This window comes from Arvicanthis niloticus, chromosome 20 (genome assembly GCF_011762505.2).
Source record: "Arvicanthis niloticus isolate mArvNil1 chromosome 20, mArvNil1.pat.X, whole genome shotgun sequence".
NCBI lineage: Eukaryota > Metazoa > Chordata > Mammalia > Rodentia > Muridae > Arvicanthis > Arvicanthis niloticus.
Genome location: NC_047677.1, coordinates 18,348,697 through 18,376,076, shown reverse-complemented (window position 1 = coordinate 18,376,076; position 27,380 = coordinate 18,348,697). Strand labels below are relative to the sequence as shown.

At 47.4% G+C, this 27,380-nt stretch overlaps 1 protein-coding gene across 4 annotated transcripts in view; it reads left to right on the top strand.

Annotated features, from left to right (window-relative positions):
* Positions 1-27,380, top strand: part of Fyn (FYN proto-oncogene, Src family tyrosine kinase) — a 191,723-nt gene that overhangs the window by 139,098 nt on the left and 25,245 nt on the right. For 3 of the 4 annotated variants that reach the window (XM_034523783.2, XM_034523781.2, XM_076916763.1), the window contains 9 exons: positions 1,840-2,097; positions 5,718-5,814; positions 12,084-12,182; positions 14,725-14,828; positions 16,061-16,210; positions 18,690-18,854; positions 21,223-21,402; positions 22,970-23,046; positions 23,145-23,298. In XM_034523783.2, the coding sequence (XP_034379674.1) occupies positions 1,851-2,097; positions 5,718-5,814; positions 12,084-12,182; positions 14,725-14,828; positions 16,061-16,210; positions 18,690-18,854; positions 21,223-21,402; positions 22,970-23,046; positions 23,145-23,298 (1,273 nt within the window). In that variant the 5' untranslated portion in view covers positions 1,840-1,850. Of the gene's footprint in view, positions 1-1,839; positions 2,098-5,717; positions 5,815-12,083; positions 12,183-14,724; positions 14,829-16,060; positions 16,211-18,689; positions 18,855-19,223; positions 19,380-21,222; positions 21,403-22,969; positions 23,047-23,144; positions 23,299-27,380 lie in introns of all 4 variants that reach the window. The other variant, XM_034523784.2, reaches the window with a different exon arrangement.

Here is a 27,380-nt window from a genome sequence, read left to right as displayed (position 1 = left end):
AGTGAGAGAACATCTTGGACACAGTATGCCGTAAGTTAATCTCGAGTGATTTATGAGGAAATGGGTTCCAGATTTGGTGATCTCAGCTCAAGTAGTAGGCGGCTGCCTGATAAACATTCCTTTTCTCAAGAAGTTGAGGTCAGCTCACTTCAGCTTCACTTTGCTGAAGTGTAGGTGGTGAGAGCTCTGAGTGTCAAATGCACTTCCGTGCCCTGGTCTGGACGAGCCCAGTGTTTTGGAACTGTCACCAGGCATCTCGTCACCCCCGTGGCAGCTCCTGATGTGAGTTACCCTTTATGGTCTTGAATCTCTTCCTGACCTGTGTCAGCCCTGCCTTCCCCAGAGAGTATATGTTATTGTACACGATGTCACGTGTTTCTTATTTGATGCTTTGGTCCCAAAGCTCCTTTTCAGAGTCTTGCCAGGGACACTTCCTGCAAGTTCTATCTGTCCCTGTGCCCTTAGCTCTGACATTCATTTGTATGTCTGAGTTCTCCTCAAGTCTCACCTACAGACCAGTAACACTAGAAAATGCAGGATAGGGGCTGGCTGCGGTGGCACATGCCTTCCAGACCACCCTGGTCTACATGGTGAATTCCAGGACAGCCAGAGCTATATAGTGATACCCTGTATCACTCAATAAAAGGGGGGGTGGGGTCGGGGGAAGCAGGACATACTACTGATGAAAGTCACTGGGAGAAAGATTGGGTTTGGTACAGAGAGAAAGAAAAAGAAAGAAATACAACACAGTACAGACTTTTTACTCATTCGGTTGTTACTTATTCAGTAATTACTGTGTGCTGGGCGTTGGTAGGATATCTGAAGAAATGGATCATTGGGGGGGGGGGGGCAGTGGGACAGTAGACAGGCCATCTTTTACTGTGGTACAGTGGGTCCCAAGCTGAGGGAAAGCATAGAAGTCAGTGGGCACTTAAGAAAGGTACTACCTCATCTTGTGGGAAGGGGGTCTGAGAAGGCCTCACAAAAGAAGTGGTAACTTAACTGGGACATGGTGAATTCCTTGCTTGTCCAGAAGAAAGGGCGGGTGTGGTCAAGGCCTCCTCCCCAGGCGGGAAGGTAACAGCTGAAGCAGGAAAAGTGAAGTAAACGGAGCAGCCCTGAGCATACCCGTCAGGATTCCGATAGGAACGGCTGGATCCTTGGGAATTTACCAGATGAGGAGCCCTGGGAGGGCAGGTGAGAGGAGGGTGGGGTAGCATGGTGGGGTAGCCTTTCCATCCATCCACCACCACCTCTAGACCATAGCAACGCTCTTTCTAAACAAGCATTTAAGAATGTCAAACTCTAATAGAACATTGAGACGCTCATGAGCCACTGTAAACGCCTCTGCTTCTGGAGGCCATCATGACAGCCGCTGGCGCCGCCCAGTTGTGCTCGCCACATGCTCACGTCTTAGTTTTAATACTGATCATCCTCTCATGATGAGTGCGCACAGTAGGGGTGTCTGATGAATACTCCTGGGGCTGCATCCTGGCCTCTCCAGCTCACCCAGTGTCCTCCTTAGAGGGCGCTGTATTGGAAAGTTTTGCTCTAGAATGGAACAACTCACTTTATTGCTCAGATCAGTTTTTGAGGTGACTAGAGAAAAACATAAGAAACTGGTGGGCCATCTTTGGGCAGATGCATGGTAGTGTGGAATTTTTAGGGGGCACAGGCCTCATTGAGGGAAACTGTACCTGATGAGCACTGTTCTCTTTGTCCGTCCAGAGCACATGCGGAACACTGCGGGCGGGCGGGCGGCAGAGGACCAAGATCTCCCATCTTTCCTACTAGAGCATCCGGGAAGCATGTTCAAGAGTCTCCTTTCTCTTCCATCAGGAACTTGGATAATGGGCTGTGTGCAATGTAAGGATAAAGAAGCAGCGAAACTGACAGAGGAGAGGGACGGCAGCCTGAACCAGAGCTCTGGGTACCGCTATGGCACAGACCCCACCCCTCAGCACTACCCCAGCTTCGGCGTGACCTCCATCCCGAACTACAACAACTTCCACGCAGCCGGGGGCCAGGGACTCACCGTCTTTGGGGGTGTGAACTCGTCCTCCCACACTGGGACCCTACGCACGAGAGGAGGGACAGGTAAGCCACTGTCAGTCAGCATGGCTGAGGGAGGGCACAGCTGTGTTACTCAGAGTCATAGCTGTGTGTGGATGGGGTGGGTGCAGGCATGCTGCAACTGTGTGGCAGTCGGAGGACGACCGGCTTCCTCCGCTCACGTGATTCCAGGGATCCAACTGGGATCATCAAGGTTGGGCATCCAATGCCGTTACCCGGTCAGCCGTCTGGCCAGCCCTTTGGCTCTGCTCCCAATTATCTTGGCAAACATATATGGACGCTTCAGTTGACTCACTGTAACTAAAGTATTAACAGAGAAGTTTTGGTCAACTGCATCCATCTTCTGCCCTTCAAACCAAAAGCCCAAGTTACAAATATCTAAGATCCAGATGCCTGGCTTTTCCAGAGCAGGAGGTCTCTTGTTGCTGCCCTGAGAATCCTGAACCAGTTAGCACTGCACTATCCACCGTGGCCTGTCAGCCAAGGGCTCCCAGCCCTGTCTACCCTGAATAGGGCCGGCTCTGGGGTGTACCCGAGCTCTCCAGTGTGATGCACCCGTCCCTCACTTCTGGGGTAGTTCCCGTCCCTCCTCCTCCCACACAGCCCGCCGGCCACTTCCTGCCTCTGTGGTTATTTGGCCTGTTCCTCATTTCCCTCCGCTTGTCAGTATTCCAGTCCGCTCAGCATCAGGTTCTCATTCATCTCTATATTCCGTTGTTACATTCTGTGTGCTTGTTGTTTTGCTTTGTGTGTGACTTTTGAGATGGGCTGTCCCTTTGTAGCCCAGGCTGTCCTCAGACTATCAACAATCCCCCTGCCTTAGTGAGTGTTGGGAGTACAGCCATGAAATATCACACCGGCTGTGTGTGTTTCAAGCTCAGTTCTGTGTGTCAGGACATTTCACATTCTCTGTCTTCCCTTCCTCCCCCAAGGCTCCTTGTCTTTGACGCCACAGGGCTAGGTTTCGCGGCACGTCTATTTGCTGACTTAGCTAACGCTCTGTAACATGTCTGGCATGCGTCCTCACACACATGTTTCCTACAGTTCTTGTAAGCTGTCTCATGTATTTGTAGTCTTCCAAATACTCTCCCAGTATGTGAACCATGGTAACCAGATATTTGGCATTATTTGTTCCAAAATTGTTTATTACAAAAGTTTAAAAGAATGTAGCGTCTCTCGGCTCATTCGGGGACAGATGCCTTGTGTCTGCTCTGACAACTTATTATGTCTTCCCCCCCCCCCCCGCCCACGGAGAGCTGACGCTGCTGAGGCTGGGGCTCTTCCTCCGTGGACAGCTTATGCAGTAGAGTTGGGAGAGGGTCCTGACCTGTGGCCTTTAGATGCTGTCTCTTTCTGCACTGTACTGTCAATGTCTAACCTGTGCTACAAGGACACTAGCTTACCCTCAAACCCAGCCTTATATGAGACCCTCACCAAACCTCCGTGTCCTGCGCCCCACCCACCCCCACCTCAGGTGCCTGTAAAGGAAGCAAACAGTCTAGGCCCTCTGTCCTTAGAAGATACAGAAGAAAAAAGAAAGCCAGAAATATCCTACACACACACACACACACACACACACACACACACACACACACCCCTCCACTCTTAATTCAGCAAACATAAGCATCGGCCCTGTTCATTCATTCATGAAGGCTAGATATGAATCCCGAGTGAACATGTCTCATTCATCAAGGTCGCCAGCATGGGCTCCTTGGATAGTCTTAATGGAAGAGGCCATCTGACTCCTTATATTGTTTGAAGTTTAAAACGCAGTGCCCTGGCTTAGGGGGTTAAGAACTCTTACTGCCCTGACAGATAACCCAGGTCCTGTTCCCAGCACCTCCATCAATGGCTCTCAACCACTTGTAACTCCAGTTCAGAGGGATCCAGTATCCTCTTCTGGTCCCTGCAGGCTCTGACACACATATGGTGCACATAGGCAAGAGTACATATATATAGAGATACATTTTCAAGAGGCAGAGCCTGGGATATTAGCAGATGCTCCATCCTCGGGGCGAGAGCAGGGGATTGGGGTGGGGGGTTGTTGCATTGTGTGTCTTGATCTTTCAGGAAGCCTTGCCATCAGGCCCCTAAGGTCTCAAGCAGTCTATTTCCTCCTGCCTGCTTTGCTTCCTTCTCCATCCCGATTGCATAAAACCCCTCAGTGATGGAGTAAGGGCAGGAAGAGCTGTTCCATGAGTAAAGATGGCTTGGTTCTGCTATAATATTATAAAAGAAGAGACATCAGTTAATGAAATATGAAATCTGAGTAGGCATGACCGTAGAGGCCCCCATATTTTGCTTTAAGCCAGACTCCTCTACTCGCAGAGAAACCTTAGGAAAGGAAGACAGTACTGAAGGAGCCCTGCTCCATGGTCAGGACATCTACCGGAGACAGGTGAAAGACAAGTTCTCCTCCATCTTATGCTTACCATTTTCCCTGGAAACGACCTGGGAGAGAGGAAGCCAGTGTTGATAAGCCATCATGGCAGGCGCTTTGAAATGTGTGGAAATCAAAACGAGAAGCCAGATTACAGAGAAATTAAAAGCTCCCTTTAGTTACCACATCCTGTGTAACAATCACAAAATCTAGCAGCTTAAACAATGCATACATTTTATGATCTATCTGTTAACTGTTTCTGTGGGTCTGAATCTGGGAGGGATAGCCTGGTTAGAGGCTGTAGGCAAGGTGTGCTGGCTGCTGCCTAGCTCACATGGTGTGGTAGGATCAAGTCCCTGGCCAGGGCGTAGCCAGTTTGTTGTTATGCTGGTATAGCACCCTCCTTAAGGTAGTGTGGCAGCAGAGAAATCACCGTCTTCTGAACAGATGTGTCACACTGGGGACATCTGTCCCCTTTGTATACTATGTTAAGTGAATCAAGTCACTATGTTCCTAAGGAAGGGAGGGCTGCACAGAGAACGAACCCAGGCGAGAGTCACTGTGCTCTGCCTAGCGCATGGGGCAAGCCCTAGGCTGAGCGGAATGCTGGGTAGATTTTTGCTATTGATAGGAAACTTCTGGGACGTGGTACGGTCCCTGAGAGTTGTCAGGTGAGAGGACATAAGATGGATGTGTGGAAGAGGGAGTAGACCATGTGAGGAGAGGTAAATGCAAGGCAGAAGAAGAACCAAAGGGGCAGGAAGTATCAGCAGCGAGACCCGAGACCTGGGAGCCCACAACCAGGACCAAGCTGCGGGTGGGTGCAGGGCATCTCCCACCTGGATAAGCATTGCAGAGACGTCCCAACGTTCCCAGGCCACAGAACAAGTCTGTTCCATTCACTGCTACCTCTTGGTAGGGTTGAAAGAGTGATCCATTTACCTAGGCCTTAGCACATGCCTTCAGGGAAATGGGTAGGGGATAAAGTAGGCCAGTCCTTACCACAGATCCATGTCAGTCGGAGCCCTGTCTCCTCCCCAGACCTCACAGAGTTGCAAGGCAGGACTGCCCTCGGTTCTAAGGTTTTGCCATAAAGCCCCCTCTACACACATTATAACGCTGCCATGGTGACGCCATGTTAACTACAATGCTTCCATATGTCTGTTAATGCTGACTAAGCATAGATATTTAAGGATGAGAGCTTAGCAAAAATGTGATTTCTTAGTGTTAATTCCCTGTGTAACTCGCTGCCCTTTTTTGGCAGGAGTGACACTGTTTGTGGCGCTTTATGACTATGAGGCACGGACGGAAGATGACCTGAGTTTTCACAAAGGAGAAAAATTCCAAATATTGAACAGCTCGTAAGTTCGGGATGGGGGAGGTGAAGCGAAGCGGGCATGCCATTCGTTTGGGGGAAAGGTGTGACAAATGTATCCAAATGTATCGGCACCTGGGGTAGGGGTGGGGCGCTGCTCTTGCTGGGAAGTCTGGTTGTGATTTCTCTGGCTGAATTTCAAGGCAGTTGAATGACTCGAAGCTTGGCCCTTCAGCTCCCTCTAAAAAAGAGGAACCTAGGGGCTGAGGAAAGAAGGTAATACATACTGGGGTAGAAGAAGAGGGGTGTGGCAGTGGGGAACTCCCAGTAACCTCAAGGGTATCCCCATGGGAAGCCTGCCCTTTCCCAGGGTGCCCCTGGCTCTCAGCCACTGCACTGAGAACACACCAGCTTTCAACAGCAAAACCCCATACCTGCAGACACACTAGTAACGATTCTAAAATGTCAGCAGACACTGTCTGCATAAAAGCAAGAGACTTTTAAAATTAGGAGCAATTGTCATCACAAAAGAGGGATGAGTGTGTTTTGTTTTGTTTTGTTTTGTTTTTAATTTATTGAAATACATGACAAAAGTGCATGCCTGGTGCTAGTTGTACAACAGTGTGTATACTAACTTGTAACTTCACACTTAAAAATGTAAAAATTCATACATTTATGTTACACGTATGTTACTAGAATTTTCAAAAACAAAATTCACTGTATTCTCACAAACTAAGCATGTGTGTGCAACCAGCATTACCTCCCCTCCCCCACTGGAGATCTCCTGCAGGCACAGGAATTTTAAAATAGTAAGCAGCTGCCGTTTATTGAGAGTGCCTTATGCACTGACCGTGTGCTAAGTTAGGATTGCTGTCATTTATTCTTCTCAACAACTGTCTGAAGTATGTTCCGTGACATCCGAGAGCACAGGCTAGGGAGCTGCCCAAGTGCACAGTCCTGGCAGGTGGCAAAGCCCAGAGTGAGATGTAGGGTTGAGAATTCTGAGTATGGTGTCAGGTGTGACCTTGGAAAAGCCCAGATGCTGCCATCAAAGGCAGCTGGAGTGTCTGAGTGACAGTGGAAATGGGGGAAGGTGGCCGCAGAGTTGGAGACCGGGAGTTTGCCTTTGATCCCCTCCCACTTATGATTGCTCATTGTTAGTTAGAGTCTCAGATGAATGCGGCTTGTCAGAGTCTATTGACTGGGTTTTGTGTAAAGCTCCCCCGTTTGTACAGTATCCCTTAGCCCGCAAGGTCGACTGGAAGTTTGAAACTCTGTAGGCCCTAGGAAGTAAGAAGTAGAAGGGATAGAAAAAGGCACATACAGTTCTGGGCACATGTGCACACTCCTAATGTAGGCCTATGTCTTGAGGTTGTAGCCATGGCTGAGTTAGTCACTGGCAAAGTCAGGGCCCTGTCATTGTCCTTTGTTACGGAAAGAGTCTACACTATCAACAAAGGGAATTTTAGAGGCATGTTCAAGGGAGGATGCAGTCTATCTCACTGCATTTTATTTGACTGCATAGCTTTTAATGGTTCCAGAGTCCATGGTCCTCTGACCCTGTTCTCCTAGAATAGAACATTGCTAAGGGGCTTTTCCTTTCAGAGTGGAATTCTGTGTCTTACATGGCATTTAAGTGCCCCTTTTCAGGGTTATGGAAAAGAAAAGTAAGGTTTGTACAGCAAAACGAGATCCTGGAGTCAAGAGTAATAACAGGGAAGGGAAAACAAAGCAGAGCACAGAGCAGATGGTGCAAAGGTCTCCCTCCCTCCCCTTCCCTCCCTCCTCCTCCCTCCCTCCTCCTTCCCTCCCTCCTCTGCCCTCCCTCCCCTTCCCGCCCTCCCCTTCCCCCCCTCCTCCTCCCTCCCTCCTCCTTCCCTCCCTCCCTGCCCTCCCTCCTCCTTCCCTCCCTCCCCCTTCCCTTCTCCAGCCCTGGCTCTGGCACTGAGGGGAATGGGGCTCTGTGCTCCCTGGGACAGCTGCCACCCCTCCTCCTGTATGTGCCCCTTCTGACTACCCCTCCATCAGGATGTGCTCAGGAGGGCTCCTCCCAGTTCGCACAGGGTTTGGGGGGTCCTCACTGACCTGTTGGTAATTCCCAGTATTAAAAGGCTTGAGCTCACTCTGCACTGTAATTAAGCTCACTTGTTCTATCCCTCCCTTTTCACACTTTGTAACTGGTGATTTACCCACTTTGAAACAGCATGTCCTTAAAATGTAATCAGTATTTTACATAGATGGAATCATGGTCATGACCCAGGACCTACTGAAAGTTCTTTTCTGTCATAATCAGGAAAAAAACCTATGGTTTGGTTTGGTTTGGTGTTTTGTTTTGTTTTGTTTTTCAAGACAGGGTTTCTTTGTGTAGCACTGGCTGTCCTGGAACTCACTCTGTAGACCAGGGTGGCCTCAAACTCAGAAATCCACCTGCCTCTGCCTTTCAAGTACTGGCAATAAAGGCACGCACTACCACTCAGCTGGGGAGGGGGGGGGGGACTGGACTACTCAGACCTGTGATAAAAGTTGTTACAAGAGTCTGTCTTTGAGTAAGAAGTCCAGCTGTTGGAACGCAGGAGGAATCCAGCACTCCCTGGCTGGCTGGACAGGTCAAGGCTGGCTGTTCTTGGCAAAGCCACTTCCTGCCTCCATCTGATCTTCTAGGTTTCTGACCTCTGGGCTCCTGGAGCCACAGCCCAGCAAGGGACTTTAGGGGTAAAGACAGGAATGGAGGAACAGGGTCTGTTACGAAAACTTAGAAGCCATTCTCAACCAAGTTCAGAACAGTATGACAGCATCTCACCAGGTGTGAGTTAATAAAAAAACTGAACTATAAGAACAGCTCAAAGAACTGCAGCTTTATAGACTGGAGTGACAGCTTAGCAGGTCAGGCCTGGGAACCTGCTTCAGTCCCCAGCAGGTCTGGCCTGGAAACCTGCTCCAGTCCCCAGCAGGTCTGGCCTGGGAACCTAGTCCAGTGCCCAGCAGGTTGATCCTGGGAACCTGCTCCAGTCCCCACTCCATGCAGAAGACTGAGTATGGCAGACAGCACTACTGATAACCCATTCCTGGGGCAGCAGAGGCAGACAGGAAGAGTCACTGCCCACACAGTCTTGCTAAGTCAGCTTCGGGCTCAGTGAGAGAGCCCCTTTCTCAGAAATAAAGAAGAGAACAACTGAGGAAGATGCCCATATCGTCCTCTGGCCTCTGTAGACATGCAAACACACTGACAATACCTGAACAGCATGCATCTCACACAGGAACACGCATGCGCGCGCGCACACACAGACACACGTGCACACACATGCACAGACATGATTTACAAAGACTGAATAACTACAGTAGCTCAAGTCAAGAGTAAGGGTTCTGGTAGAGATCCTGTGCCCCAAACCCACACCATGTGCAGAAGGTCTGTGTAGGTGAATTCGACAGTTTTTGCTTGTTTACTTGCCTGACAACTTGTAGTAGATGTTTTGAGTCTTACCACTCTGCTCCTCAAGGACCAGTGAGAATAGAGTGTGAGAAAAACACCACAAGATGTGACATTTGCCTCATAATGTGTGAGTCTTTGTCATTTGTGTGTCACCCCTGTGAAGAGAAAAAAAATGGCCCTGCCTGGCCCAGAAATGGAAGTCCAGAGTGGTGCTGTCTTTCTTCTGAATAACTGTTAAATTCTAATGTGTGTAAACTGTTTAGATACCTACACCAAAACAAGACAGCTGATACTAACTTAAATTGGAAATTGCTTTGTTAATGCCGAGTTACCTGAATAAGACTGGGCTTGTCCCAGTTTGCAGCAAGATGTATTGGCTTCCTCCCCCCAACATTCTGATATCACCTGAAATTGATGCTAGCTTTCCTTTAATTGAATTCAATTAGAACTAATGTGATGAAGGTTAGCACGCATTAGAAAATAACCCTGTGCTACCAGCACTTAATTGTTCTTCACCGTTCTGTAGCGTTTCCCAGGTTGAGAGCCAGGTTGCAGTGAAGAGCCAATGGGTGGTTTTTATTATTTTTTTTAGTGATGAAATGTCTCCATCTAGTGGAATTTCAGAGCAGTAAACACTGTCACTATTAAAATGAAGGTAGTGTTTCCAAAGCCTTTTTCTTTAACACACATTGTGGTTAGTATAACTTCTACACATGCGTTTAGATGTTAGACTTGCAACCACATGTATTTCTGTGGGGCTAGAAACGGGAACAGTGCTGGCTTCAAAGGCTGACTTTTTGTTTTCTCCGTGGTAATGGGGATGGGATCCTTGCCATGTGTGCACTAGGCAAGCACCCCCCACACACAGCACTCACGTCTTGAGTTGTGTGTATGACAAGGCAGAGGCACATACGCACAGATGGTAGCTTGGAGAGATGTCCACCTGGCAAAGGACATGGCTCTCCCTGGGGACTTCGTCTATGTAAATTCTTTCATAAGTATAAATATTTCAAATAAGAATGTGGCCGCATTGTGATTATAATTCAACGGTTTTCTGGGTAAGAGAACTACAGTATCACTCTCATGGTTGATCTGTTCCTTTAATAAGGTTAAAAAGAAAAGATGCTAGGAATATGTTTGTTTGTTTGTTTGTTGTCTCACTATGTAGCTCTGACTTGGCCTGGGACCCACTATGTAGACCAGGCTGGCTTTGAACTCAAAGAGATTCACCTGGCTCTGTCTCCAAGTGCTTGGACTAAATGTGTGCTCCACCACACCTAACCAAGGAGTAAGTGTTACAATCTCTTAGAACTAGAGAGGAGTTAGGAGAAAGTGCCGCTCTTCCAGGAGACCCAAGTTTGGTTGCCAGCACCCACGTCAATAAACTCATAACCATCCATAGCTCCAGCAGGTCAGAGGTCTCTGGTATCCAAGGGCACCTCCACTCATGTGAAGGTAACTGCATAGAGAGACACACATGCCTACACATACATTTTTAATATAATTTAAAAAACTTAATAGCACTTTGATTTTGTATGTATACCTGTGTGTTTGTGTGTGTTATGTGTGTGTGTGTACTCTTCTGTTATTTATCTTATAGCCACGCCCACTTGGATAAGTCCCCATTTTATTCTTTTATTCTGTGACTTTCTAAAACCCCCACCAGACATCACTGGTCCTTGGTACCCCTGCTCAGAAGTTCCATCTGTAGGGAATCTGAAGGAAGACTCTGGCTTAACGGGAGGCTAGGGTGTCTACCTAATGTAGTTGGCCTGGGGGGGATCTTCCCAGCTCAAAGCCAGTGTGTGTTCTTCCCTGACTGAGCATCAACAGAGCCCAGCCAAAAGATGATTTAAAAAATTAAAGGCCTGAGGTTTCTCTTGTTACCTCCACGGACTGAAAAGAGAAGAAAAGGAGGGTGATGGCTCTGTAATGGTCAGAGGCTGAGGAGCCTAATATGGTGACGGGCAGGCCTGTTTCCCCAGCCCTTGTGTTTCTGACTTCATTGGTGGGGAGACACTCATTCAGCGCAAGTCACAGCTGCACTCCACAGACATGACCTTTGGCCCACCCACTGTTAATGCCAGGAGGCTCACAGGCCAGCAGCCTCATGAATCCAAGCATATGGATAATAGTTCGATGTATAGTGACTTTAAACTGAGTGTTGGAAGTGCCCTTCCTGGTTCACAGTCTGAGAATTTCCTGCAGTAACTCAGAGTTCACGCCTCTGAGTCCTCCTGCCCTCTGGCTACACACCCACCCCGCCTCCAGCAGATTCAGACAGCTAAAGCTATGAATGTTTAATAGAATAATGTCCTGTTGAAAGTGTCTGAGGAAAGCCTGCTATATGGTATTCCTCTATCAGTCTACCTGCAGAAGGTCATGTCTTCTTCCCGCTTTGTTAAGAGCAAGCTTGATAGTTACACTAAGCATGCATCCATCCCTCACTGGGCCTCCTAACCTGCTTCTTTCCCCGCCCCCCCCCCCCCCCCAGCTCGAGTTTTTCCAAAGTAAATTGAGGCTGGTGTGTGTACCACACACACACACACACCCCTCATTCAAGGTTACCTCCTACTCAGAAAGGTGCTCCTCCTGCAAGCGCACCATCTCTGAGCCCTACTGGGAAAGTATGTAATGTTTTAAGGTCTTCTGATGATGACCTTGAACTCAGCCTCCTACTGGGCTTCCCAGCCTATACCTGTGTAGTGCTGGGCACTGAACCCAGAGCCTCATGCATGTTACAAAAGCACGATGGCTTCAACTCGTCGTGGTTCTGGTTGTAAAGCATTTGGCCTTGTTAGGGCCTGTGTTGAAAGTTTGCATAGAATCTGACTGCAGAATGCCCGATTGGATGGTACATTCATGTCTTTTCTCTTCCTTTGCAGGGAAGGAGACTGGTGGGAAGCCCGCTCTTTGACAACTGGGGAAACTGGTTACATTCCTAGCAATTACGTGGCTCCAGTCGACTCCATCCAGGCAGAAGAGTATGTTGTTGTTGTTGTCGTTGTTTTTCTAAATGTCTGCTTTTAATTATCACATAAAATGCCAGTGACACAGCACAGGAGGGAGGAGAACTTTCCCGGTGGTTAACGGTTGGGAGAATACAGTGCTGCTGGTGCTGTCAGGTCTGTAGAGTACACCGTTATTAACGTCATGGTTTCCTTTGAGCTTGTCCGTTTTCTTATTTAGAAGCTTTCTTTGAGTACTTTAGATGAAAACCCAATAACTTGCTCCAGATTAAAAACTAATGTGGGAAACCACAGCTGCAGCATGTGTGACTGAGCGCGCCAGGCGCCTGCAGTCTGCTCCCTGAACACTGGAGAGGCAGATCCTTATGAAAGATTAAGCCAGGAGTCCTCTGCTTGATAATCAGAAATTCTGAGCGTTCTGAAAAGACATACCCTTTGGCCCCAGGATAAAAATATTTCACATAGAGCAACGTGGAAAGTACTGCAGCTGTGGGCATCAAGTGATGTGTTCTTTGACTGGGGTCATGGTTGTTTTTGTGGCTGGTAGCCATTGACCAGCAGTTGTTTGTCTGCACTCTCCTGCTGGAGGCACTTGAGGAGAGTGGCAGCAGGGTCTGGGGCTCTCAAAGAATAACTGACTGGACATTGCTCATTCTCCTGCCAGAGAAACTTGTAGGAACTCTTAGAAAACGGGGAAGGAGGGTGATGTCCCAAACTCAGGAGCATGGCCTCCAACCCGCGCCGCCCCCCCCCCCAAGGCCTCACCAGAAGGGAAAGGAACAAGTCAGTCCTCAGTCCTCACAGCCAGCAGCTCTAATCCCACTGTGAATTTGTGGGGGTACAGCAAGGAGGACTAACGCTTCGCCCTAGCCAAACCCCAATCCCATCAGTCGCTCCTCTTTGAGTCTTTTGTATTTCCTGCACTAAGATCTGTCTCGGCTTCTCCAGCACTGTGGTTTTGAGCTGTTCTTTCCCCCATCCCCCACTGTTAATGTGTTTCAGTATCAGGAAATCTTGCACTGAATTTTTAGGACAGATTTGTAAATATATCCTGTGTCTTTTTGGAATTTAAAACGTACTACAAAGTAACATTCCTTTAACTGCGAACCCATTGGGGCCGCATATTTAAGTCATACTTATAATGATAAAGTTTTTTTAAAAAAATATTTTGGGCTTTTTAGAATGTAAGATCACTTTTTAAAATAAAGCTTATGGTTTTTACACACACGGTTAATGGGTATGATGTGCTTAGATGTACCTGTTGTTCTAGAAACCCTCTTACCAGTTTTACACAGCATTTAATTGAGTTACTGATACAAACCAAGAAAGACATTTCTCACACAGTTGGTGTCGTATCCTTTACACCCGCTATTGCTACACTGGGATTCTGGAGAATTTTTATGCTTCTCAAGTCCCTGAAGAGCTAAGGTGGTGGGACTTTTCTTCAGTGAAATTCTTTGACTCACAGGAGGATCTGACAGTGAACTTACTAGTTGCATTCAGGAGTGGCAAATTGAAGCTTCATTTTTAAAAATCAGTTGCCTTCATAGGTAAATATCGTAAAAGCTGCTCCTATGCACAGATTCTGGCAGAATGCTCCAGAACTCTCCCTTGGGCTCTTGGCACACTTAACCTCTCCTACACAACCCGGTGCTGAAATGTGAACAGGTCACCGGGATTGGTTAGGACTCAGCAGTACAAGTGGGAAGACAAGAGACACTGCATCCTGAGGTGGCCTGTGGGGCTTCCCGCCACAGCACAAATGTGCTGCCAGTGCTGTTGAAGGGTATGGTAAGATGTCTCCACCACTGACTCATTTTTTTGTGGACATGCTCATTAACCATGCGCAGATCTCAGATGTGCAGTAAGCAGTCCCTACAGCTGTGTCAGAGAGAAGCCCAGCTGCAGAGCACAGCCTAGGTACAAGCTTGGTTAATGCTTTTGAGTCCTCATGCCTGCTGGACTGGGAGAGAAAAATCAAACCAGGCTTCCAAGGACAGCAGCCATCTCAGATCAGCGGTAGAGCTGACTTCCTGTCTTCAGAATTCCTGTAGGTAGAGACTGAGTAGAAATGTTATTTGTCTTCCTTCTTTATCCATCCTGAGTGGGTTCCTTTAAAAAAAAAAAAAAAAAAAAAAAAAAAAAAAAAGCTTGATTGATGATCTTTATACTAGGGCTGAGTCTTGGTATTTCCCAGGAGTTGTAATTATGCTCAGAAATCAAGGGTCGCACAGCTGACTGTGGAATCTTCTCCTGCAGTTGGCATTTCAAACAAGGTGGTGGATTTTTCTCTCTGTGCATGCAGGTGGCATTTTCACACACACACGTTCCTGCCGTCCTGGAGAGGAGGAAAACAACCCATGATTCAAGGATGGCTTTAAGAATGGAAGAGAAGTAGAGAGGATAGCATCAGGAAAGACCAAAAAGGGACTGGATGAAGCCAGAAAAGCAGTTTAGGGCAGTGGGGATAACATTAGGGGCCAAGGAATCTGTGGAGGAAAGGCTACATTGCTCAGTCACAAGTGCCTTTATTTTCTTGCCCGCATCTCCCTTAAAGGTGGTACTTTGGAAAACTTGGCCGAAAAGATGCCGAGAGACAGCTCCTGTCCTTTGGAAACCCAAGAGGTACCTTTCTTATCCGTGAGAGCGAAACCACCAAAGGTAAGCTAAGGAGAGAACAAACCTGGTGCCATTCAAATCTGAGGACTGGTCTTTGGGCTGGGAAGGCTTAGTCGTAATGCGCAAGGGTCTTGCCTGGCCTGGCCCTCTCTGGCATGAAGCACTTCTGCTCTCCAGCTCCCCTGAAGACGCTGGGACTGCAGCTCGAAGAGAAGACCAGGCTCAGGGAGGCTGCCCCCAGAAGCAGAGGCCGGATGGCCTCCTGCCTCAGACTCGGGCCCTGTTAAGAGCCTAGTGATGATAAAGGGCAGGAGCTTTGCTTTTCTTACCTTTTTTGTTTGGTTTTTGTTTTTCTGTAAGACACTGTTTATCTGTGTGGCCCTAGCTGTCTTAGAACTCGCTCTGTAGACCAGGCTTGGCCTCGAACCCACAGAGATCCACCTGCTTCTGCCTCCCAGGGGCTTGAATCAAAGGTCTACGTGCCCCACTACTGCCCAGCTTAAATTCATTTTTTTTTTTCCTTCCACTTTGTTTTGTTAGTGGAGGACTCCTTCCTCTTCCCTCTGTTCAATAACTCCTTAGAGGAGACAGAGGGGCAGAGAACAGTGGCTCTGGCTTGCCGTGCCACACACTGGTGACCTGTCCCTGTGAAGAGTGGCAAGCAGAGCTTTGGCGCTTCCTACTAGAGGACAGACTTCCATTTCTTTTGCTCCCACCTTCTGTTCCTTTGCCGTTTGTGTCTCCTGCACCCCTGCCTCCCCAACCACCTCTGTCCCCCACCCCTGTCTCCCTACCAAATACCTCTGTGCCCCACTCCCGCCTACCCCTAGCCACCTCTGCCTTCCACCCCTCAGCCACCTCTGCCCCCTCCATCCCTGCCTCCCACCCCTCCATCACCCCTGCCTCTCAGCTAGTCCATGGGCAATGAAATCAGGAGGCAGGCTCACCTGTAATCCGCTCTTCATCTTTCCCAATGGGATTTGGTCTGTGCGGTGTTAGACAACACAAGGAACTGAAAGGAAGCTTTTAGAAAAACCAGGAAGCTTTCAGTTCCAAGAGCAAAGTCACTGTATTGCTAACATCTTCAAATACTGGCAAGGCAACAAAAGTTGACTTTGTCCCATTACTGAGTGGAGATGTGTGTCTGTGTGTCTCTTTCTCTCGTGTGTATGTGTGCATGCATGTGGGTTTTAATAATTATTAGCCAAACAAATGAGGCCTACAGAACAGACTGGTGCCCAGCTGGCACGGCTAATGCTTTGCACCTTTGCCAGGTGCCTACTCACTTTCCATCCGTGACTGGGATGATTTGAAAGGGGACCATGTTAAACATTATAAAATCCGCAAGCTGGACAATGGTGGCTACTATATCACCACGCGGGCCCAGTTCGAGACCCTCCAGCAGCTTGTTCAGCATTACTCAGGTAAGCTCAACCCTAACCACCACCACCACCACCATCTGGAAACTGAGGGCTGGGAGGGGAAGAGGAGGAGGGATGGATGGCGCTAGGTGAGACTCCTGTGCCCCCCCTGACAGTGGCTCTGTTGCTCCTCTGCCACAGATACGATTTTCCTCATGCGTTTTCCAGAACTCCCCACAAGTAGAAGGCAGTAGTTTAAATCTTGAAAGTTGTATCTGTGTTTTTTTATTTTCATAATAAAAGTCCTTGCACTTTCTTAACTATTGCCTTCATCACGTAATGCAGGACTATGAAAGGAAGGAAGGAAGGACTATGAAAGGAAGGAGGGAAGTTTTGTCCCTGGGTAGGCTCAGTCGGGACCCCGTAGGGAGCCTCACTTGACACATCACTCCAGCGGGGCTGCACACACATTTCTGCAAGTCACAGTCTCTGTAGAAATAAATCTGCATTGCAGTTCCCAGCAGCTGCTTCCTACCCAGGCTTGCCTGTGCCCGGCCGCAGCTGTTACCACTATCTCGTGGACTTTCTGTTTTTTTTCTTTTTTGAGACAGGATCTCACTATATAGGCCTACTGGCCTCAAACTCAGAAATTCACCCACCTCTGCCTCCTACTGCTGAGATTGAACATGTGTATCACCATGATGACTTTAAACAAAGATTACACACTGTCTTCACATCATGTGATCCCATTCTTGTTGTTCTTGGCCGTTCAGTTATTGAGCATATGTGCATTCATGTGCATTTTATTTAAATATGTAACTATGCACAGTTGTCTAGTATGTGATGCTTGCTTTCCTTGGTTAACAAGTGTGTCCTGCTATACAATGCATGTTGTGTACGTGGCCCCTTCTTTTATTCAGCTAAGGTCTCACTTGCAGCACTAGGTAGCCTAGTGTTCACTGTGTAGCCCAAGGTAACCTTTCAGAGTTACAGCAGTCTTCTGTGTCAGCCTCCCGAATGCTAGGCTTACAGACAGGAGCTACCACCCCCCAGCTTTTTTACCCACCATTGAAAAAGCCTTGTGTTGTCTTTAGCACAAAAAAAAAAAAAAAAAAAAAAAAGTGTAGTCTTTTAAAAATAACAATAGGAAGTGCCTATGTATTGATTCTGGCCAATTGAAAAAATTAACAATGGCTGAGCCAGTGATTTGGGCATTAGCTCTCTCGTTCTGGGTGGGTTCTAATGGAACACTGAGAGAAATGGAGCAGAAAATCTCCCTGAGCTTCAGTGATATACACAAAACGCCTGTATGTTATAAGGATTTTTTCAAATGCTGAGATATATCTCATTACAGGCAAACATCAGCAGGGTCCCCAGGGTTTGGATCATTTCAAAATAGTGTGCTAGAAAGGGCACCTTAATAACATCATAGAGCCGAGGGAGGGAGGGAGCAGATAGGAACCACACTAGACGGTTTTTAATCTCAGGGAAAAAAATCCATCTTGAGTTAGATTTGTTTTTATATTGGCTTTTCCTCTTCCCTCTTCTCTCTTGCACATATAATGCCTTTGAAATACTGACACATAAATAATCTCCTGACTAAACATCTCAAAAACAGATACAAAAAAAAAAAAAAAAAAAAAAAAAAAGAATGTAAAGTAAGTTAAGAATTCTCAGAAAAGAGGCAGCCACAGTTTGTGCTTAGAATCCCAGGGGCTTCCAGGGACATGGGGGGTTTTGCCCACCTCGATGTGGGGTCTGTGTGGCTTCCGTCTTTCCCTGTGTGCTTACTCTCTGTTGGCGTTCAGTCAGTCTCCCCATACCTCTGCTAGGTTCTCAAAGGTATATTCTTTTCAGAATGGAAGAGGGGTTGGGGAAAACAACTTCCCAGTAACCTGAACAGTAGCTACTGTTTTTCTGGCTTTTCATGTCACTCGGTTTCTGTGAATGTTGTTAATTTCCATTATTTCTTTAAATCCAGACTCCTAAATTATACATAGGAAGCTTTAAAAGGTGGTGTTTTTTGTTTTGTTTGCTTTTAGTGGAAAGTTGCAAAGAATCAGTGTCAGCACACAGGAGCGGTGGAGTCAGGACAGAGCAGTCACTAAAGAGAATGTGACGGTCCACTGCCAGGTGTACTCCTGAGACCAGTTCTAACAGACCAGAGTTCTGTGGGAGGCTCCTCTGCTAAAGTCGTATTTTAAACATGCTCGTACCAGGGAGACTCCCTCAGTCCCTAGATACCAGAAGGGACAGGGATGGTCAGTTTTTATTTTTATGTGTACTTTTGTAAATTAGCAAGGGCATTTTGAATTCAAGGCAATGAATGTGAGTTCATTAGACTACAGTACACAGAAGTCAAAGCAGGCTGTGCCTGTGGTCAGTGAGCATGCCCGACGGCACAGCGGGGTCCATATCTGACACATCCTCATCTATCTCCAGCGAATGTGTTTGCTCATGTACGTCGAATCTTCTGTGGCCTGTGTGTGTTGTCGTTACATATTCTGCTCTTCTCTCCCTCACCGCTGCCCTGCTCCTCCAGAGAGAGCCGCAGGTCTCTGCTGCCGCCTAGTAGTTCCCTGTCACAAAGGGATGCCAAGGCTTACCGATCTGTCTGTCAAAACCAAAGATGTCTGGGAAATCCCTCGAGAATCCCTGCAGTTGATCAAGAGACTGGGAAATGGGCAGTTTGGGGAAGTATGGATGGGTATGCTGAGATTCAATTACTCTTTTATTAGTTTCTCCGTTTGGGAAATCCCAAACATCCAAGATGGAAGGTGGAAATAATGATATTTTTATGATCAGGACAAACAGTTTGAATTATCTAATTTTATTTGGAAGATTTTGGAATATTTAAAAAAGAGATAGAACAGAAACTGACAAGAACTAGAGGTGTCTCGGGTTGTGTTATGGCCGGTGGAAGCAATGTTCCAACCTGCTGAGGCCTCACCCTGCTGTGGCAGCTGCAGACGCTGGCTCAGTGTTGCCCTCAGGGAAGTCACCTTCCATCTTTCCTAGTGCATGCATGATTATGGATTATAAGGACTGTTTTCTTTATTAATTCCCTTTCCTGTAGAGAAAGCTGATGGTTTGTGTTTTAACTTAACTGTGATTTCATCAAGTTGTACCCCACAAACTTCTGGATTGGCTAAAGATGCTTGGGAAATTGCACGTGCCTCGTTGTCTCTGGAGAAGAAGCTGGGGCAGGGGTGTTTCGCTGAAGTGTGGCTTGGTAAGGCAGAGGGCACATTCTGTTTTGGCTCCATCTCAGAGCCAGTGAAAAGGACAGTTTTGAACAAAAATGCGTGTGTGGCCATTGGGACAAAGACCCTTAACCTTTGTAACTAGATGGACTCAAGCCCTCAGGTTTGAAGAATTCAGTGGCACCTTGCTGTGTTCATCTGTCCTATTTCGTGGCTCATTAAACACAGAACAGGAAGCCAGCGATGGTGCCTCTTTCTCTTCCTGTGAAATGGGATGGTAAGATGCCATGTGAGAGCTGCTTCAGAGTAAGGTCATGGGCTTTCGGCATGCCGAGCCTGGGTCTCAACTCTTGCTGGATGATTAAGGGCTCCTCTGGGCTCCAGTCCTCATCTGTAAAATTGAAGTAATGCCTGCTTCATGTGATTATTTGGGGATTATAGCAGACATATTTAAAATCTCCTGTAGATCTTAGATCTGTACACACATATCTTCATTATGCACACATTCTTCAGTAATACCAACTGCACTGGGCCCTTGAGATGGCTTTTATAACCCTCTGGAATCAGTTGCAACTTTACTTACAGACTATAAACTTAGACCCCTCCCCCAAAATGTCTGTCCATAAAATGATAACAAAGTGTATTCGGGTCTCCCTTCCTTAGAGTCTAAATGGATGAAAACAGGTACATATGGTCTTTAGTATCAATTTCAAGTCAAAATAGAAAGTGTTACCAGTCAGATCCTGAAGGCCACTGAAAACTTGTCAGAGCTCCAATTTATACTGAGAGAAAAGCAGGTACTCTCTGAGATGAAAGAACTCTTTAAACCACGGGTCCTTTTCTATACATTTTCCCCTGTAGGATGTGTGTTATAATCTTATGTCTTAACAGAATAATAAGAAATGCTTCAAGATACAGACCCCTTAGAGTTGAAAGTCATAGATGACACCTAGGTAAATCTTAGCATGAACCTGGATTCTCTTTCAAATTGTAAGCAATATAATTTCAGTTAGCAGATTTTTATTTTCCTTTTATAAAATCATCCTTCAAAGCCATTGGTTAGAAATAAAACAAGCCAGAATTCTGTCTTTTAATCTGAGAACCAAAAGACAAGCTAGTTCATTCCTCTGTTTTACAGATGGACTGACAGCAGCCATGAGCCAGGCTGGCCTTTGGGTCATCTGGGTTTCTAAAGTATTTAAACATGGCACATTTAAGTTCTTCTCTTCTTTCATGGCTGCTCTTTGATCTCCCAGCCCACCTGATAGAAGCCATTGTTCTGTGGCTGACTCACAGGATGCTGGAGGGATTTACCTTACCTGGGGAAGTGTGGGCAAGGAGATGGCGTGCTCCTGGTCTGTGCTTATGGGCACACTTAGCTTGTCTTCTGAAGGACTCAGTCAAGTGTCTCATCCAGTACTGACAGTTGAAAGCCTATTCCAAGCATCCTTGGCGTGTAGCCGTATGTTTATAGGGGCACACCCTCTAAAATGGCATTTAATCCCATTTCTTCCAGGCTTTTCCTTCATCTAAAGGACAGCTATTGGATGCCCAGGCCAATTCTAAATCCTAGACTTTCATCTCTTAAGTAAGAGCCTGGAGTTCTCTGGTGTAAATTCATAATTATATACGTAAGTCATAAAAGGAGTGGCATCAGATGGGAGAAGCTGGTGAATTATTAAACAGCTATAAGTAAACTTGTTTTTCCTTCAAAATACTTGACAGAGTCCTTGCCATTGTCTTTGCTCGTAAGAACTATTTTAAGGTTTTAAAACTTAAAGTCTGATTTTATGCACAAAGTTGCTGGTAAGAATTATTTTTCCCATGCAAAGAGTACCTTTGGGTTGACTTGATATTGTGGGGTATCTGTAGGTACCTGGAATGGAAATACAAAAGTAGCCATAAAGACTCTTAAGCCAGGCACGATGTCTCCGGAATCCTTCCTGGAGGAAGCACAGATCATGAAGAAGCTGAAACACGACAAGCTGGTGCAGCTCTATGCCGTGGTGTCAGAGGAGCCCATTTACATTGTCACGGAATACATGAACAAAGGTCAGGCCGCACCTCTCCCCCCCCCCCCTCCTCCTCCTCCTCCTCCTCCTCCTCCTCCTCCTCCCAGGGGCTTGTCTGCTGCCTAACCCCCAGGGATTCCCTTCAGGAAGCATCTACTCTGCTAGCCCAAGATAACACTTAGAAAAGGGGGGAACATTGAGTTCGCCCCTTATTCTTGAGAAGTGCGGTGCCTTTTGCACGTTACACATCAGGAGTGTTCCTATGCATAATTCAAACATCCATCTCCTATCTGAGCTAATGCAGAGGACGTGAGGCCTGCTGCCATTTTGAATCGGTGGCTTCTGCTCAAGTTCTCTTTTTAGCACTAAGTAATCAATAGCAGATGGTTGCTGGGTTAAGTTCAGTCCCCATCTCAGCATCGTCTCCCCCAGCTTTCTCCTTAAACGTCAGGTGAAGTAATGACATGCAGTCATTCCCCTCCCTCCCTTCTGTGTGCATGCATGTGTTGGCGCACACGTGAGCATGTGTACATCATTATAATCAAACCAGCATTGTTGGGGATGAAGCCAGAGATCACTTTGTTTTGGAGAAATAAATGAGCCAAATAAGAAACAGCCTTAAAAGACTGTGCGTTGTACATCAGAGGACACCAGGGTAATTTTCCTTCTCTGTGTACTTTCTTTTAAAATATAATTGGAATTTTTTTTCCTGGCAGATTGTATGCCCTTTGGATCCAGGGTTATTTTGTAAATAACTTTGTGATTAAAGCATTAAAAAAAGAAAGAAAAGGAAGGAAGGAAGGAAGGAAGGAAGGAAGGAAGAAGGAAAGAAAGAAAGAAAGAAAGAAAGAAAGAAAGAAAGAAAGAAAGAAAGAAGAAAAAAAAAAAAAAAACACTGATGGCCATCAGTGGCCCCCAGTTCCTGCAAGTGATTTTCTCTGCCTTGGTGTCAGATCCACGACTCCTCCCTCAGCCTTACAAGCTTGGCTCTGAAGCTCTGGCTAAGGCAGAGGCGTGCCTGTCTGTGATCTAATTAGGAAGCTCCTGCCCCACCCATATTCCTCAGTGCTTAAAATCTGAAAATAAGTCAACAATTCTGAAGCGCCTTTGTACCTGAATCATCTAGAGATCTTCTGAAAACACAGGCGTCTGTGTGACTCTGGAACTTCTGATGTAGCGGATAGAGCCCGAGGATATGCATGTCCAGCAAACACTGTTACTGCTATTGCTACTGGCCGGAGTGGTCCAGCCTCAGACTGCTCACCTGAACTGATGCTCTCCACATCAGTCCCCTGTACAGCGGTGACTGGGATGTGGAGGATGGTTTGATTCCTTCTTGTGACATAAAAGGAGATAACGTTCATCCCTTCTAGTTTCACTAGATCCTTTATCTTTAGAAACAAAAACAATGTTGATTTTCAGAAGCTACAACTTGCTTCTTAAAACATGAAATTGGTTTCTGTTTTTTTCACTCAGAACTTTCCTTTTCCACTGATGCGATTGTCCCCTCCATCTACCTTTTACTTCCAATAAGGGAATCAGGGACAGCCACTATTGGGAATCTTTGCCTTTCTGGGTAAACTGAAATTGTTTTATTTCATTCATAGGAAGTTTGCTTGACTTCTTAAAAGATGGTGAAGGACGAGCCCTGAAGTTGCCAAACCTTGTGGACATGGCAGCACAGGTGGGCCCACCGGGGTCTGGGTTCGGGTTGTGGCTGTATGCATGGACACTCGAGGGCGTGTGGTATAACAGCCGTGCGCCTTCCCTGGCTCTCCACAGGTTGCTGCAGGAATGGCTTACATCGAGCGCATGAATTATATCCACAGAGATCTGCGATCAGCAAACATTCTAGTGGGGAATGGACTAATTTGCAAGATTGCTGACTTTGGATTGGCTCGGTTGATTGAAGACAATGAATACACAGCAAGACAAGGTGAGCACTTCCGGGACAATGGCTCCTGATCGAGTCTTTGCCTGCACAGCCTTCCTCCTTGATTTCCTCCAGCTTCCCTTTGTTTTCTCTGATCTGGCGAGAGTTTGATAGTTCTCAGGTGGGGGACTAGTGGATCTAGTAGGTGTGCAGCACTGATCTAGTAAGTGGGTGTCTGTTCCCATAGCCCCGGGCTTTTGGGAAATATCTAGGCCCATGGTGTTCCACTTTTGGAGAGAGAAGGCTGTGGGAAACCAAGTTTCCCACAGAAGTCAGGTGACACTCCAAGTCTTTTACAAAGGAACAGGTGTAGTGTTGAAAAACAGAGAGCTTAATATCAGGGAACCAAGGCTCAGCATGCAACAGGAGTGGGTAGTGCCAGAGCAAAGGCACCTCCTGGTAGCCTGCACATGGAGGCTAATCCTGACTTCACTCAGCAGCTGACTTCCAGGCCCAGCCAGGCCCAGCCTGGGACTGAGCTCAGCAAAGCACTGAGGAGAAAAGAAATGGTCTGGAGGGCCTGGAGGATGCAGTGCCTGAGAGGCCCTCCATCCTTCTCCTCTTCCTCCACCCACCCCCTGCAAACGTCACAGACATCAGTTTTATGTAAAACACATACCAAACCAGAAGCCAACCCACTGGGGGGGAGGGGGAGGAGTTCGTTTGTTGATTAGTCCAGCACCAGATGCCAGGAAGGAATTCCCAAGGTGTTTTCTGCCTTCCTGGCTGGCTGCTTGCATGGCCGTGTCCAGGCATCGCACTGAGGAGCTAGCAACTGCGGAGGCCTCTGTGTGGGTTTTAAAGCTGGGACTCGGGCAGGGAGTAGGTTTCATTGGTGAAACTAACCAAGGCCTGGCCACCCCTGCCAGGCTGAGCAGTAACTGGGAAGTATTATAGGATGGTGCTTTCTACAGTTTTATGTTGAATAATAGTAGTTTCACTCATTTTTAGAATCTTCTTTTCCTTACTTTTTGATTTTTTTTTTTTTTTAGTTCATAGCAATTCCTTCTGCCTTTCATTTGACTCAACATGGAAGTGCAATGGATGATGGGAAAAAATGTTAAACTGGGGCCCTGCCTAGGTACTGATACTGTCCAAATGCTCAATTGCATGTCAGACAAACAGCTCAGGTATTTGAATTCCTCCAAGATATACCATTTCTTGTCCTGGAGCCTCCTTGTGCGATCATGTGAGGGGCATGTACACGGACACATACCCAAGGTGGGGGGACACACAAATAGGCTGTATCTCTAAACAGAGAGGAACGCAGATGTGATTTGGGGACATGGCATGCCAAGGGGGTCTGAGTGACTGTGATCAGAGACCTGGCCCCGAGGGAGAACATGTAAAGGTTGATAACCAGAATATTTGATTTAGGAAACGGCTTCAGTGAAACTCAGGAGCTTCCTCCTGTGTGTAAGGTCTCCGTGGCAGAGGGGGCAGTGCAAGACTGTTCAACTTTAAAGACTTTGAACTCTGCAGAGTCTGTGGTTAACCCCCTAGACCCATCTATGAATGAGAGGTGGCGAGCTAGGAGCCGGCAGATACTAACAGAGGTACCATTGGAATGGACTGGTATATAAGTCACACCTCATTCATTAGGGTGCTGAAGACTGTGGCCTTAGGCAGCTGGCACCTCTCATGCCAGTTTCTGCACTGGAACCCGTCTAGGACCCTTTCAGCCTGGCCATGCAGCCTTCCTCCCCACTTCCCATCATGACTGCCTTTCTGCCCTGCCTCCTCCCGTGACATCCAGACCACAGTCTGAACCCCTTCCCAAGGACAAGCCTTAGTCCTTTGCTCGGCATCCCCTTGACTCCACTCTTCCCTCTTAGAATATTACTTCTTCTTTCTTATCTTTGCCAACTGTCTTCAGATGCATACGAAACACTGGAAAGGGAAACGCACCCGGAGTTGGAGGGGGCTACAGTGTGATAGGAGAGACAGGCAGTCTGTGCTGTCCTAAAGCTGAGAACCAGAAAGGGCCAAGCAAGGCATGCCAGGACCTGGAGCTGCCTGACCTGCAAGGGGCAGGAAATAGACCCAGAGTTAGCAGATTCATTCATACAAATCACGAAGCTCACAAGTTGAAGATCGGGATTTGAAAACAGTACAGCCCGCCTGGTCATGTGTGCTCTCGAACCGTGCCCACTCTCTCCCCACAAGACAATGAATCAGAGAGCAGAATGTAAAACCGGAGAGAATTGGTCATAAGTCCCATTTCCCCTTTATTTTATGGAAAAAGCCTCATGGGACAACCTCTCAAACTCACATGTGTCAGGGGTCCCAGAGAGACTCATTTTTCAGCCTTGGCTCGCCCAGCTGTTCGTACAGTTCCTCTGCTGAATCTGCCCTGCCCTGGCCTTCCCACTAGATGGAAAGGTCCGTCATGTATTTGCCATCGTATTCTGCAGATGGCATGCGTGCTGCATGCCAACGGTCCTGCCGGGGATTAATAAGCTCCTCTAGACAGCTGGTCCATGTGCCTAATAATATTTGCAAGTCGGGTTTTATGTCACCCGCAGGCCACAGCCGTGCCGCGTGTTGATCATGGGAGTGCGGGCAGTGTTCTGAAACACGTGCCAAATGTAGCTATTTTAGGACCATGAATGACAATTATTTGCAAAACAGTTGTGAGTTTCCCATCTCAGGGTGTGCTCTGAAATGTCTGTCACCACACACACACACACACACACACACACACACACACACGGCAAGGTATGAAGCATGGGACACAGGAACACTGCACTGTGGGGCTCCGTCACAGGTCTTTCATGTGTCTTTGTCTTGTACACACCTCACACTCACCCTACCTACTCTGGCTTGTGAGCAGAAGCCCAGTGTCAAAGAGGAATTCAAGACCAGGCCTAGTGCCTATGAAGGTAATCCTCCACTTGATAGCATTTTAGAAGCAACTAGAATCATTTGGGGTTCCTCATAATTACCTGGACATCTCAAAAATAAGAACCAGTTCTTGTTTCATCATAAGCTCTGCACTAAATTCTGTCTATCTGGAGTCACTTTAAATAATCCATAGCAGGTATTTGAATACCTTGTTTATCAAAGGAACATGGCTAAAAGTTGTTATCACGACACCCAGGCCAAAGCAAAGGCTGCACAGGAGGCTGAGGAGGGAAGGCCTCATCAGCTGGGGAGTTTGAGATTGGCATGCACAAACCTGTAAGCCTCCACACCAAAGGAAGAGAGGAGGGAGAGGAGAGACAGAGGAAGCCTAAGGGCACAGAAGGACAGTTGGTTAGCATGACAAGGAACACAGAAGCAGGGAAGTCAGGCAACAAAACCCAAGGATACCCACTGACCTGGGCCCTGGGCAAGCTGGCTGACTCGTCCATCCGTAGGCAGCTTACTTAGTTTTAAATGCAAATGCATCGTACCTGTCTTGTGCATTTTTGCAGCTACTGAAAAGCACTTGAATGTCTAACACAGCCCCAGCTAATAGCAGCTGGACAGTGTCACGTGCTGCTGTTCTGTTTTACCTTACAGAGGACCAGGCTTCTGGGGAATAAACAAATGGGTAGGTTGCAGTTGTACTGGGAAGAGCCAGTTACCTTGCAGGGAAAGAGAGGCTAAAGGCCCTTTCTTCCCAGGAGGCAGTTGTGGGTTATGGTTAGAGTGTCCCTGAGGGAGAAAGTCAGGGACATCTTGAACTCAGAGAGAGAGAATGAGTGTGAGTTGGGATTTGTTGTATTTGAGGTGTCCACCCTGCTGTGTCTGACCCAAAGAAGCTGCTGGGGTTTCTCAGCTGATGTGCTACCACAGCAAGGTCCTCTGACCCTCATCCTTCTCCTCTGTGTCACCTACCCCTTTCCTGGAGCTCTCCTGACAGCCACCTCCCTAGCCCCGGTCCCACGATCCTTCCAGAAGTTACTGTAGCACCCCCACCTGGGCCGAGGAGAGCGAGGTGAGACTGTGCTCTTACACCACACCCCTCTCCTCAGCAGCAGTTCTGTGATGCCCTGTCACAGCCCCTGAACCATCTGTTCTTCTCACAGAAAATGCAGTCGGTGGGAGAGCTCTCCACAGACTTGGTCGAGCTGCCTAGTGCTGGCTTGAACCTGGCTGCT